Genomic DNA, 14,573 nt, shown 5'->3' on the forward strand with positions numbered 1-14,573 from the left:
ACACACACACACACACACGCGCAGCCGCATGTGAAACTCGTTGTGGATCAGATCTGGTTTCCTCCCGGGCGTCTAGACGAGACAGAAACCACTTTTAAAATCCGGTTCGACTCCATTGACTCCGACATGAAAACCCTTGACGTTGAAGAAACCTGATGGTTCATCAGCAGCCACAGATCCAGATCGTTCATCAACCCGTGTGCTTTTATTTTGAAAACCGCTCCACAGACATGAAAAATAAAGATATATTTATATTTGACGACACAAAGTGAGTGGCTGCAGAGAACTTTCCCTCCATGGATCAGCTGATGTGACCCGCGTCTGACCACGCCTTGGTGTCAGTGTTTTAGACTCTCCACCGCTTCACCACGTGCTGCGTCCGGCCGTCGGCAGGAAGTCCTGCGCCCCGGCCACGTGTGAGGCGTCGTTCCCGTTCGATTGCACTGTTGGTTAACGTGAGAGGTATTTTTCTACGAGTTGCTCCTGTACGTTGTGGATGAATGTCGGCGGTGAGAGGATTATTTGTTTGTTGATGAGTTTTTGGGGGCGGAGTTATTGCCAGCAGGAATTCTTCTGTGAATCGATCATCGAGTGTTTGTGATTAAAAGGATTTATCATATCCAACATGTCTGGAGTCTGTTCTTTTGGGACTAACACTTTACACAAGAAGTATTTAGAAGTAGAAATACCACAATCTGGAAAAATACTCCATTAGTCCTGCATTCATACAAATTACCAAAGTGTTGTCAGTTTACAAAATATCATTAAAGTAGCAAAATTGAAATTATGAATAAAAAAGTATTTGAAAAAATCTGATAGTGCAGTACAAGTACTGCGTTCATTCCTCCAAACACTACAAACTGGATTGGGAAACATTTGGACTCTGGATTCTTCTGCTGCACAGTCGGATTGTTTCCACTTCCATCAGATAAAAAAGAGTCAGGACTCAATTACTGAGCAGAAACGTTGTGCGCCGACTCTTCCAGAAGCAGATCATGTGTTCTGTATGAAACATCTGTCCAGTGACATTAAACTGCGACGCCACATTAATGTAATGTTGAAAAAGGATAAAGTACAATATCTGTAACAAGTGGTAAAGTACAAGTAGAAAGTAGAATAAGGTGGATGAATTGAACTGAAGTGATGATCAGTGACACGTTCACAGGTCGTGACCTTGTTGTTCACATATACATTTGTCATTTTAGGCTTTTGAATCAATATGGTGACGTGAAGTTGATTCTTGAATTTATTATTTTCAAGTTCACTGTTTCCCCAAATCGTTCTCTGAGACTCTGACGAGGAGTGTGTGTGTGTGTGTGTGTGTGTGTGTGTGTGTGTGTGTGTGTGTGTGTGTGTGTGAGAGTGTGTGTGTGTGTGTGTGTGTGTGTGTGTGAGAGTGTGTGTGTGTGTGTGTGTGTGTGTGTGTGTGTGTGAGAGTGTGTGTGTGTGTGTGTGTGTGTGTGTGTGTGTGTGTGTGTGTGTGTGTGTGTGTGTGTGTGTGAGAGTGTCTGTGTGTGTGTGTGTGTGTGTGTGTGTGTGTGTGTGTGTGAGAGAGTGTGTGTGAGAGAGTGTGTGTGCGTGTGTGTGTGAGAGTGTGTGTGTGTGTGGGAGAGTGTGTGTGTGTGTGTGTGTGTGTGTGTGTGTGTGTGTGTGTGTGTGTGCTCCTCTTTGTGGTTTTTTGTAGCTGTTGGGCATCACTGTCTTTAGTTTGGGTTTAGGAGATACAAAGATAACACGTGCTGTGTTTTTCCATGCTTATGTCACACACACACACACACACACACACACACACACACACACACACACACACACACACACACACACCTACATTATCTCACCACCTGTGTCCCCCTGTTTCCTCGGTGACTCACTTTTAGTCCACACATTTTTCCTTATTGCTTCTGATAATATAATAATACATTTACAGCAGTTAAGTACAGTGTCACTAATGACTACACAGAGAGGATATTTCCTCATCGTGAGGACATTTCACTGGCTCGGCTCAAACCGATGAGTTTATTCAGGTTCTACTGTTTAAAGAACGTCGTCAGGTAAACGGATGAAACATATTTACATATGTGTAGTTATGAGAGCTCATTTCCACCATTTTAATCTTTCATCTGTGATTGACTGAATTCATTTGATGATTGATAACACAGAATAACCATGACAACAGGTGAGACACACATGAGTCAGCGTATATTATTATATAAAATGTCTTTCATCTTCATTATTCTGTTAAATCTATTCCTTGCATTTCTATTTTTTACATTTATATGTATTTAGAGTTATTATGTGTTAATGAGATCAAACGATTATCATAAATGAATGAATATCTAATCATCTCTTACTTGGGATATTACACATTATAACAATGAGATAGTGTCCTCAAATTATTGTTGTAGTAATAGATTTTGTATCTCAACATTAGGAAACATAGTCATATTATATAATACATATAATCACACAGTATGAGCTAGTATCCCTAAATAATTGATAGTCAATCATTAAGTTGAGATAAGAAAATACACGACGGTGTCTCACAGTTATGAGAAATACTCAATATTACTCAGGAAGAACATAAATACGATGAGCTTAAATGTAATTGTATGAGATGCATCATAATTATGAATGTTGTTCCTCACATTTATGCAGGAGTATTGAGGTTTTGGAAAACACCTTGGACACAATATTCTCTCCGATTTGAAACACACTGCAGACACTTCCCCTTCCACTGTGTCCCTTTAAATATAATCAGCGAGGATGTTTGTCTGTTTTACAACCTCATAAAACAGGGCCGAGCGACGAACACACTCATGGACGGACGTCAGGACAAGTTACAGTTTAACCGGCGACCGCTGCTCGACACACACACACAACGTCCGTGACCCATCGGTCCAGGACGTGTCTCAGCTCGACTCCTCTGGGTGAAGAGACGCCTCGCTCCGTCTGCCTGGACATTTGATGTGAGATTCAAAGTTGATTGTAGTTTGGACTTTTGATACAGTTTGGACTTTAATCAGGTCGAGCTCAGTTTGGGGGAAGAGGGTTATGGGTCACTGTTAAATTATGATGCTGTGAATTGAAACACCAACAAAAGGCCCAACTCATGAATGAAGCATATATGAATATATATATACATATATATATTTAAATCAATACTTTGCTTTCTGGCAGTTTTTATTCTAATTGAAAATTAATTAAGAAATGGAAATGTGTACAACAACGAAAAATATATTCTATATTAAAATGGAAACATTCAGGATCTGACGTCTGTATATATATAGATATATATCTATATATATATATATTGTATGTATTTTTTAAACATCTCATTGTCTCTTTAGATGGATCTCCCCCCGGAACGCAGTCACCATGGCAACAGCCTCGTCAGCATCCTCAGCAGGTGGAACCGTCAACGCGACGACAACGAGCGGAACGTGCTGGCGTTGAATGTGCTGTTGCTTGGCGACAGGCAGAGTGGGAGGAGCTCTGTGGGGAATGCTCTGATTGGTCAGTGGTTATCACTATGGATTCTGTCGCACCTTTAAAAGAAATGACGGATCCTTTCATTAATGGTTTTCTTCTCCTGAGCTTCTAAAAGATTTTTTTGGACATATTTAACATCAGACTAAATTCATACATGTTAATATAAAAACTCATATGTTTGGCAGGTGGACACGAGTTCCAGACAGACGCCTGCGTCTCTGGCGTTTCCGTGACGACAGAGTGCCAGGTCCTCAGACGAAATTTCCCTGGATACTTCCGGCGACAGGGGGCGGAGACTGACCTCACGCTGAGGGTGATTGACACACCGGCGCCGCCGCCCCGCCCACTGAGTGTGCACGAGCTCTGCCCCGAGGGCGTGCACGTGCTCGTGCTCGTTGTGAGAGCTGACCGGTCGCACGACAACTCACATCTGGAGAAATACGTGGAGGTACTGTACGTGTGACGGAGTGACACGCCCTCCGTGTACAGTATGTTGTACTGTATGAGTGTTTTACATGTGTGTCGGTCTCCAGAGTCTCTTCGGTCCAGAGTGGCGTCGTCACGCCATCCTCATCCTCACACACTCTGACTACCTGGAGAAGGCGGGGCTTCGCCCCTCCGTCTACCTGACGCAGACCACCGATTGGCTGGAGGCTCTGTCCAGCGAGGCGGCGGGCGGAGTCTTGTTCTTGGACAACAGCCGCGATTGGCCGTTGATCAGAGGACGACCGCTGAGAGATGGAGTGCTCCGCCTCTCGGCCAGGAACCACCACAGAGCTGTGAAAGTCAGGACAGAGGTCTCACTCTGACCCTGAACCCTGGCGCATCTGTGGTAGTCATGTGATTATGAAAAATAATTATATGTTGAAAAAGATGTTATATGAGTAACATTCTTTTACATACAATACTCAATAAAATCCGTTCCAACCGAAATGAAGTTATGCAATACTGGGATCTGAGCGCAAACATGTCACCACGACTTATTCGTCACCGTCCAATCAGCTGCAAGAAAAGAATGATAGTCCAGGAAATGGAGGATTGTAGTTTTTAGTATTTTTTTAATCAGTAAACATCAGTGATTTTCCTCCAGTGTTAGCTAACATTGCTATCTTACACAATTCGCTACACTGGCTGAGCGATTGACATCATGGGATGTTTTGCTGTTGCCGCGGCGTCGCTTCTCTACGTCTATCTGATGATGCAGTTGGCGAGGGAGGGGGCCCTGCACAGCCCCTTGCCCTTCACCTCGAACCCACAGCCTTTGTAGTTGGCCACGCCCCTGCAGTCCACCTGCAGGTCGGGCTGAAGAAGCTCCCAGACCCTCTGCTTGGACTGCAGCTCTCTGTCGGCGTCACCTGCACACAAACAAACACTGGTGAGTTCTCCTGTTTCTGGAGACGACCTCTTAACATCAGATTAACAGCTTCTTCGACTTTGTTAGATTTACCTTTGAAAAGGACCCCGCTCAGGAAGTAGTACTAACCGAAGGTTCAGGAACCTATGGGGGCGGGGCTGCAATGCTGAAGAATTATGATTGGTCGAGTAAAGTGTACGCCATACGTCATCGGCCTGATATGGAAAAGTAGTAGTAGAAATAAAAGTTCCAGGAACTACTACTACTACATAAGTACTACTTCACTTATATCTTTCAAGGCTGATTGCACGACACGGCCTTCGACATTTCAAAGCCTTCAAAAGCAAACAAGAAATACGTCGTTCCATTCTTGAGCAACGGAAGGATCCAATGGGTGGTTCCTGATTAGTCTCTTCTCAAAATGACAAAATGTCGGCGAACGCCAAAGACAAAACAGCGTCCTGGGATCAGGGTTCACTTCAATCAAATAGTTAAAGCTATAGTGTGTAATATTTAGGAGAACTTATTCACAGAAATTTTATACATTGTCCATAACCCTGTGTTCATATATGAGTTAAATATAGTCACATGAGGTGGACCGACCTCCGTGTGAGTCTCCATGTTTCTACGTCCTGTTGAATACGGTTGTTGAACTAAACGCTCCAGAATACGTCACGTTCATGTTGAATTTTCAGACGCTGACGGAAACCGGAAACAGAATCAGTGGTGCGCCACCATAAAGTGTCCCCTTTCAGTCGCTCGTTGCTAGCTAGATACGATCACGATCTAGCTGGTGATTGTAGCTAGCTAGGATACACCCATTCAAATCATTTGTCTCTAGCTAGCGACAATCACTTGCTGTCTATAGCTATACAGGCTGCCGAGCTGCAGAATGGACAAGCTGGTCGTAACCACGGTTACCAGGGTAGTTGAGGAAGGTGACTCTGTCACCGGGTGCAGAGCCTGTGGGCGGAGCCAGTAGTTCTATGCAGTCGTCGTCGTCGGAGGAGGAGGAGGAGGCGGAGCAACAGAGGATGCGGGCCTGGGAGACCACGCCCCTCAGTTTACAGGCCTTTACGTTGCACAGCAGCACAGCGAGTCCGTCCCTGAGCTGCAGAGAGAGAGGCCAGACAATTATTAATGTGTGTAAATATGTCAAATATAAAGTAATGAATTCTTATTCATTTCTCAGCAATAAAGTCAAAATGTTAAAAAAAATTAAGTCACATGACAACAACAAATAGGATTTGTAGTATTTTAGTATTTTGAGAATCAGGCCAAACTAACCTGAGTGAAATTATAGTATTAAGAAAAAATGTAATATCGTAATATTGTCAAGAATAAAGTCATGGTTAGAGAATATAATTATAAAAATACAAGACATAATATCTTTAAGAATTAAATCACACAAATTCCGAGATTTGTTATTTTTGAGATGTAATAACATTTTGAAGTCAGATAAATAAAGTCAGAGTATTTAGGAAATAAGATTTTGATGTTCCGAGAGTAAAGTCACAATATTTCCAGAACAAAATCATAATATTTCAATAGTCGTAATATGTCATCATAATGAAGACCTCCTCCAGGTCCCTCTTCTCTCCCAGCCTGCTGACGACCGTCCGGGGGGCGTTTTCTCCCACGTCCACTTCCTGGACGGACAGGGTCTCGGCCAGCGGGTGGCGCCGGACGCTCAGGACCCGTCCCACCCTCAGGTCGAGTCGGGACACGTCAAGCCGAGGCTCCGCCCCCAGAGAGAGAGCGTCAGAGGTGGGACGAGCTGTGAGGGAGAGAGAGAGAATAAGTATCTTCTGCCCTTCGTTCCCTCCTTTCCTCATCGTTTCCTCATCTCACCTTTCCTCTCACCTCGCCTCCTCCTGCCTTGCCTCTCTCTCCGCTCACATGAGGCGGAGGAGGGAGGGGGAGGACTTGTGGTAACAGCAGCTCCAGTGGGCGGGGCAGGTTGACTGGCAGGCGTTGCGGAGGCGGGACTAAGAGTTGGAGGAGGCGGGGCCGGCGAGAGCAAGGCCTTGGCTGAGAAGAGAAAGGGAGGAGTTATATCATCTGCAAAATACATGCAGGGATTTAGTTTCATGTGTCAGGCTGCGTTTTGTCCTCTGATTTAATAAAGTTCTTATTGAATCTAAAAGGAAATATTTTTTCCCCCTGCTCAGAGGGAACGAAAAGAGAATCTACAGTCGTCTCAGGGTGTTTGTACTTCTGTCGTTGTGACGACCAGTTCCAGTGGCAGATATTGTGACGACACATGTTCTGAAAAGATTATGACATTTATTCAAAAGTAAGTTTCATTTTAGAAACTCCAAAAAAAGTTGTCAAAATTGTCAAAAGTGAGAATTGTTTTGAAATTGATAATTCTTTGGGCGAAGTCATAAAAAATGTTTGCAAATGGATTTTTGTAAAGTGAGGAAATTCTTTGATGGGATTATATTCTGAGTGTGTGGCTGATTGGCACATTGATGCAGATATATATATATATATATATATATATATATATATATATATATAAAGCATGATGCCTTTTTGGTCATTCACCGGTGCGTCTCCTTTGTTTCTCGTGCAGCTGAACTCTCAGCTGTTCAATGTCTTTCTTCAGTTTGCCGTTTTCCACCAGCAGCTTCCTCTGATCTCGGACCGACGCCTGCAGCACTGAAACACACACACACACACACACCCAAACACACACACACACACACACACACACCCACCCAAACACACACACACGCACACACACACACGCACACACACACACACACACCCAAACACACACACACACACACACACACACACACCCAAACACACACACACGCACACACACACGCACACACACACACACACACATACACACACATACACACACATACACACACACACACACACACACACATACATACACACACATACACACACATACATACACACACATACACACACATACACACACACACACACACACACACACACACACACACACACACACACGTCATCAGTGGTTTGCTTTAGTTTGTCACAGATTCTTGTTCAGTTACAAACATTTCAGCATTAAATTAAAGAACGTGAACAAAGAGGAATGAACTGAATAATGATTTGCTGCTGAAACAAGAAGGACGGAGGTTTGTTTTTATTTCAGAGCTCATGAATGTATTGAACCGGTGAATGTAATGTTCCGTCCCTCCTGCACTTGTTCTTACGTGCTTTCTCTCGGGACAGCAGCGCGTGAGTTCTGAAGTACTCCAGGATCTGCTCTCCGTCCTCTGGATCGAGCTTCAGGAGCGCGGCCGCCAGGCTACGAGACAGACGAGCAGCGGGAGACGTTAGAGAAGTGACCAAACGATGGTTTCTGTCTTCTTAGGCAAACTTGGTATCACACTGAAGTGCGTTCACGTTCCTCTGGCTCGAATGACGCCACCGGCACAAGATGGCGGCGGCCGTATCAGAGCTATTTCATCTGGATGTTTGTACAGTGGCAGGAAGAGGAGGCGTGTCCTCCATCCTCATACACACTCATGATTCACCCATACGTCCTCCAAAATCGCTGACTGACCCTTTAAGTTAGATTAGAGTATTTTCCTTGTTGCTGTTGTCGTACGACCTGAATTCCTCTCGGACCGCTGTAAAAACCAACAGTGAAATGATTACAGCTGTCGCCTGTGAGAAGGACGACCAGCGTCAGTCGAGTTTCACAGTGACAAGACTTCATGGTCAAACCACGTGAAGAGGAGGTAGAGAGAGGGAGAGGGGAGGGAGGGAGGGATGGAGAGGGAGGGATGGAGGGAAGGGAGAGGGAGAGGGAGAGGGAGAGAGGGAGAGAGAGGGAGGGAGGGAGAGAGAGAGAGAGAGAGAGAGAGAGAGAGAGAGAGAGAGGGATGGATGGAGGGAGGGAGAGGGAGAGAGGGAGGGGAGGGAGGGATGGATGGAGAGGGAGGGATGGAGGGAAGGGAGAGAGGGAGAGAGAGAGAGAGATGTCATTGAAGTCTAAATAGATGTTATCTGTGATGACGGAAAGTACATGATAACACCATGAAGGATCACACACACACACACACACACACACACACACACACTGACCATTTGCATAATGACAAACAGAAGCTCGTGAGCAGCCAGCAGCTGTAAGTCTGGTAAACATTAACATACACAAACACATCCAACCAATCAGCCGCCACGAGCCCCCGTTATTAAAAACATGTATTCAAAAGAAGGTTGTGAGATTGTTACAGATGTATTTTGATACAGGTTCTATTATGAAGAGTCTCTTTTAGCCAATTACAATTTTTCTTTTCTTTTGAATAAACGACCCTGAGAAAAAGTGTGAGAGGAGAGAAGCTCCGTGACACTAGTGATGTTTCAGGCTGGCTAACACGTTAGCAGTTAGCTCCACAACCAGGAAGTAGTGAATTCACATACAGTTACTTGTTTGTGTCACTCGAGGACATGATGTTGACTCATGTTCATCCCGCAGGGCCTATAATGTTACATCTACACTGCTAAAAAAGTGTTTTAACACATGTAAAAACATGCTATATATATACACACACGTACATATATAAACACACACATATATATATGTATGTTTATACATACACATACATATGTATATATATACACACAGTATATACATACATACAAATATACACACACACTCACACATCTATATATATAAACATACATACACATGTGTGTAGGTATATAAATATATACCTACATACACACACATATACATATATAAACATACATACATACACACACACACACACATATATATATATATAAACATACATACATACATACATACACATATGTATATGTATAAACTCCTCTGGAGTATATGTGACCTTTTTCTCCTGATCTTTACAAAAAAATCAAGGCTAAATCCTGAATATAATGTTTGGGGCCTGTGTGTGTGTGTGTGTGTGTGTGTGTGTGTGAGGTTTTGGCCTCACAATGTGACACACACACACACACACACACACACACGAGCAGCAGCTGCTAAATAAACCACTGAAATGTCGAGAGAGATGCAACAGCTGCAGTCAGGCCTCCTGCTATAAATAACATGAGGTGGTACAACATACACACACACACACACACACACGTCTATAAGTTTAATAATCTACATTATGACGACCTGCTTCGACCCTGTAACGTGACCATGTCAACGGATTAAGTTCCCCACAAAATACACACACACCAATGATATTTAGTACTGACACCTAAATGGAACAATAACAATAAATATGACACACTATCAATAAACCTGTTCATGTCATTAAAAGGATTTTACTGAGAAACAGACGCATGTTTCATGCTCAGCTTTGTCTCCTGAAATAAATGAATTAAACACAATAAAACAATAAAACTTTCTTTCCACATTAAATACCGAGAACAAGGTGATGAATATGAGGGGTTTGGACCAACATGTGCAGCTGTCGAGGTTTTAAATAAAACAGAACATCTCTGGAATGATGTGTGACAGTCGACGACAGTGAAAATCACAAACATCTTCCACAACATTTACTCCGGAATGTCCTCCTTCACGTGTCCTCTGTCGGGGCCTGGATCCCGTTATGCACGTTATTAAAAACTTTAAAAGTTGGCAGAGGGTTTATGGAAAAATTAAGAAACAACAGAGGAAGAAAAACACTGATTTTGAAGTCGTACCTGGGATGAAACAGGTCGCCGTCGTTGTCCATGTCGCAGGCTTGTTGTTGTCCGTCGGTCGGTCGGAGACAGAAAGCTCAGCGTCCGTCGTCAGACGAGACGACTCTCCGTCGTCAGCTGTCCGCTTCCATCTTCCTGCTGGAGGTCAAAGGTCAAACACGTGCCAGCGAAATCCCAGAATAAAATGAGACTCCATGTGAAACTGCGAATTTGATGGAGCAAAATGTCACTGAACGTTTTGCTGCTGACGCAAAAACACATTTCATTTTCTCTCCGTTCGTCTTTAATATTCACGTCGCATATTTTAAACACAAACGTTCTTTACAATCGCTGCAAATAAACCGACCTGTAGAACCTGAGGTCACCGAGTTGTGACTCTGTTCTTCTTAACAGGCCTCAATTAGTGTTCCATCTTTTAGGTTCAATACAAAAGTAACTGGACATTGACACGTGAATCCTGAATGTGGTCACTGATATTAATGTAAAGCGTTTCTTTCACTTTGCCTCCTGTGACATAGAAAACCTCAAGTATGCGGAGAATGTGTGAACTCGTACAGTATCTGTGCTCCTCCAGCTGTTCAGTGTACAGTAGACAGGCAGCGCCCTCTGGTGGAACCAAATGGCGCTGAGGCATCAAGCAGACGTTCTTATAAAATTTCACTTCTATATAAAAGCAAACTAGTCTGGTACACGTTAGAAATATCACCAATCAAGTTGAATATATACATTTGAAATCTCATCATTTGAATGTATCCACACTTTAGCCCCAGCGAGACAGATTTGAGCTCATGACAAAAGAAGTTTTTGCGTCATAATGAAGATGGAAATAGAAAGTTTTTGTAAATGTTATAAATCAGTGGACATGTTGATTCGTCGTTTCAGCGGCAAATGTAAATAATACAAAGGTCTTTCCTCTAAAATTCACATTTTATCTTTTATGATTCATCTGTTTGTTGATGTTCTGGTCATTGTGTACTGTATCAACACGGAAGTCGTTTTGTTCAATTGAAAATGTGCCTTAATTGTTTGTATTTGAACGTTGTACAATAAAGATTAAATGAAATAAATATTCTGATGGTGAGGTTGAATCGTCCTTCTCCTATCTACAGCTCTTATCATGGTGCTGATCAAATACTTCAAGATCAGGGAAACTTCCTGAGACAATTTGACAATTCGACCTCACCCTGGAACTTTTTTATTTAGAAGAATGTTGTAAGTTCATGTGGGAACGTACTTATACTTATCTTAATTTAGTGAATCAAAATGTTGAGTCATTTTATTGTCGAAATTAAATACGTTACAAAAAAGTATATAATAAAAAAGACTCCACATTAGTTTTGTGTTTTTTGTGTTTTTTCTTAATCTGTAGTAATTATTCATTCTTGTATTCTTTCTTTTCCTACGCTCGTCCTCCGTTCTACGAATAAACCCGAGTGCAGCCGAACTCAGGCGAGTCGGAGCTCCGGCGGTGGGAGGAGCCTCGTCGAGGGGCGGGGTCTCTCCTCTTCCCAATACTCGCGCCCGAGCGCCGACAGAGACACCGGGAGCGCGCGAGGGGGAGGAGGAGAAGTTAGAGGAGAAGTTAGAGAAGAAGAAGAGGAAGAAGAAGAGGAAGAAGAGGTGACGAGGAGGAGGTGAAGACCGCAGCGACGCGGTGAGTTCGTTTCTGTTCGAGTCGACGAGGAGAAACCGGAGTTTGAGTTATTCCTTGTTCCGGTTTCTTACCTGTGTCAAGAGGCGGAAGTGTGTCACACTCCCCCAGCGTCCGACAGGTGTGTGTGTGTGTGTGTGTGTGTGTGTGTGTGTGTGTGTGTGTGTGTGTGTGTGTGTGTGTGTGTGTGTGTGTGTGTGTGTGTGTGTGTGTGTGTGTGTGTGTGTGTGTGTGTGTGTGTGTCTCTCTGTGTCTCCTTCTTCTTCACGGTTTTAAAATGTTCGTCGGTTTAATCGATTTTGTTCGATTTTCTTTTTTTTTTCAGGTGACTTTGTTTGTGTTAAGTTCCAGAAACGATCACGAGCTCTTTACTTGACGTGGAGTTTCTCTTCCTTTTAAATCTGCTCAGATCTCTGGTTGGTAGTTTCAGTTTTTCCTCGATGATTAGTTGATCGATCATCAACTGAAAAACTTTGACAAGCTCCAACTTCTGTCTTCACTTTGATATCTTACATTTGGCGCTAAAACGACGAATGAACATGTTAACTGATTTATAAAATATACAAAAACTTTCTATTTCCAGCTTCTCAGGTGTAAAAGTTTTAAAAACCTTTTTGTTAAGTTTTAAATTAAAGCTACAGTGTGTAATATTCAGAAGAACTTATTCACAGAAGTTGAACATATTGTCCATAACTATGTTCATATATGTTAAATGTAGTTCCATGAGGTGGACCGACCTCCGTGTGAGTCTCATGTTTCTACGTCGTGTTCCGGAAACCGTAAATGGACTCGGCGGTGCGCCACCATAAAGTGTCCCCATGGCCCCTTTCTTCGACCTGGCGAGTTGAGGTTCTAGCCAGAGTTTAATCTGCAACTGCTCTTATATAATTGATTGGTCATTTATATTATTAATGAAACAGGAAGTACACGTTTGTCCAGTTGGAGGCGCTTTGGCCTGATTCCTCTCATCGTAATTGAACATCGTTGGGTTTTGGACGGTTTGTGGCACAAACCAAATGGACAGTCAGCATGAGGTCGAATCGTCTTCTCCTCTCCACTCGTCCTCGACCTCAGTGTTAAAGGTCACGAGGTCAAAGGCGTCAAGGAGGATTCAAAGGACGTAGGAGAAGAGGATCCGACTCCTCTGACACTGAACCACGTGGTCGTGTGACGTCATGTTGTTGATGTCGCGGTGAATCGACACATTTCTGAAGATGAACTACAAAAACCTCAGCGGCTCCATCAACATGTTCCAGTGTTTTATGATTCATATGTGACAGTAACTGACATCTAGATCATATTCATACTCTTCTTCTTCAGATTGAATCGTTTACGTTTGTTCATGACGCGTCACGTTAAATATCGCTGCCGCAATGAATTGTGGGTCTGTTTCTCCTCCAGTGTGTCTCTGATGAAGGAGACAGGAGAGGAAACATCGGAGCTCCTTTCCTACGCACGTAGACAGTCTGAACATCATCATGGAGCTGAGGAAACACTTCAGGTCACGTCAAGATCTGGGAAACTTCCTGAGCACATCTGACAATTGGACCTCAGGCCAGGTTATCTTACTGTTTCCTGGCTCCTTCAGAGACACTTCAGACTAAATGAACAGTTTGCTGGTTCTGCAGCTCTGTGTTACTCGGCCTCTGTCTCGCGTTGGTGAATCCACTCTGCTTTGGGGGAAATTGAATTCCCGTGGTCTAAACTCGATTAAGGCTCCGTTGTGTTGGGCTGTCAACAGGATGTGACACGGGAGAGGTGGTGTCGTGTTGTAAACTCACACATTTAGCTGCTTTACCATTCAGATTTAACACTTGCTGTGTTAAAGCACAGCGGCCGACATCTGAACTCTCTCAGGAGTTCACTGGGGCCTGTTTGAATATGAAAAGTGAAACAATGTGAGAGTGCCGGTGGTTCGAGCCCCCGGACGGTTTCACAATGATCTTTTTTTTTTGAAGAACTATTTGACTTTGTGTGTGTTTGTTCAACACTCGTGTCCACGGACACACACTTTCACTTCTGTGTGAACTGTGAGCGAGAGAGGAGGCATTTAACAGGAGAGAGAGAGAGAGGGTAAGAAATGAAACTGACTGACACGTGATGACTCATGGTCCAGTGAGAAAAAGGCAACAAAATGATATCATATTTATAAATAATAGTTTATAAAAGACAAACTATAAGTTATAGTTTCTTATAAAGATCCAAACAGATGAACAACAGTGAAAACAGACCAGACATTAATACAGAGCAATAAACAACAAGTAGTTTGTAGAATCTTGAAATATGAAGTGTTTTTTATTTCATCGATCATCATCTACAAAGAATGTCACAATTAAAATGACTCTTAATTTTCAAAAAGCAGAATGAGTTATTCCCATTACAGAAGTTCACTCAATCCTGCGT

At 43.1% G+C, this 14,573-nt stretch overlaps 3 protein-coding genes across 8 annotated transcripts in view; 2 read left to right on the forward strand and 1 right to left on the reverse strand.

Moving 5' to 3' along the window:
• The first annotated feature begins 1,961 nt into the window (after positions 1 to 1,961).
• LOC118320381 (GTPase IMAP family member GIMD1) lies at positions 1,962 to 4,422 on the forward strand. Of its 3 annotated transcripts, XM_035651092.2 has the most exons (6): positions 1,973 to 2,051; positions 2,160 to 2,176; positions 2,796 to 2,966; positions 3,348 to 3,513; positions 3,675 to 3,937; positions 4,023 to 4,422. In XM_035651092.2, exons 4-6 carry the CDS (start codon positions 3,348 to 3,350, stop codon positions 4,296 to 4,298), a joined length of 705 nt encoding a protein of 234 aa, XP_035506985.2. In that variant the 5' UTR covers positions 1,973 to 2,051; positions 2,160 to 2,176; positions 2,796 to 2,966; the 3' UTR covers positions 4,299 to 4,422. The 3 variants fall into 3 exon arrangements, with proteins under 3 accessions (XP_035506995.2, XP_035506985.2, XP_035506976.2); XM_035651102.2 differs by lacking the exon at positions 2,160 to 2,176 and having other exon boundaries at positions 1,962 to 2,051; XM_035651083.2 differs by having other exon boundaries at positions 2,010 to 2,176.
• Positions 4,423 to 4,527: 105 nt separating this feature from the next.
• Positions 4,528 to 10,674, reverse strand: LOC118320336 (aminoacyl tRNA synthase complex-interacting multifunctional protein 1-like). 2 transcript variants are annotated; one of them, XM_035650988.2, is made up of 7 exons: positions 10,520 to 10,674; positions 8,050 to 8,144; positions 7,394 to 7,507; positions 6,695 to 6,874; positions 6,421 to 6,620; positions 5,765 to 5,954; positions 4,528 to 4,844 (listed from the first exon to the last, which is right to left on the reverse strand). In XM_035650988.2, exons 1-7 carry the CDS (start codon positions 10,549 to 10,551, stop codon positions 4,678 to 4,680), a joined length of 978 nt encoding a protein of 325 aa, XP_035506881.2. In that variant the 5' UTR covers positions 10,552 to 10,674; the 3' UTR covers positions 4,528 to 4,677. The 2 variants fall into 2 exon arrangements, with proteins under 2 accessions (XP_035506881.2, XP_035506890.2); XM_035650997.2 differs by having other exon boundaries at positions 6,707 to 6,874; positions 10,520 to 10,657.
• Positions 10,675 to 12,017: 1,343 nt separating this feature from the next.
• LOC118320159 (phosphatidylcholine:ceramide cholinephosphotransferase 2) overlaps positions 12,018 to 14,573 on the forward strand; it is a 7,842-nt gene continuing 5,286 nt past the window's right edge. Inside the window, exons 1-2 of one of the 3 annotated variants that reach the window (XM_035650880.2) lie at positions 12,042 to 12,173; positions 13,572 to 13,729. The gene's annotated coding sequence lies outside the window, so the exon portion shown is untranslated. Of the gene's footprint in view, positions 12,292 to 13,571; positions 13,730 to 14,573 lie in introns of all 3 variants that reach the window. The other 2 variants (XM_035650878.2, XM_035650879.2) reach the window with 2 other exon arrangements.

Source organism: Scophthalmus maximus, chromosome 12, assembly GCF_022379125.1.
Source record: "Scophthalmus maximus strain ysfricsl-2021 chromosome 12, ASM2237912v1, whole genome shotgun sequence".
Lineage (NCBI taxonomy): Eukaryota > Metazoa > Chordata > Actinopteri > Pleuronectiformes > Scophthalmidae > Scophthalmus > Scophthalmus maximus.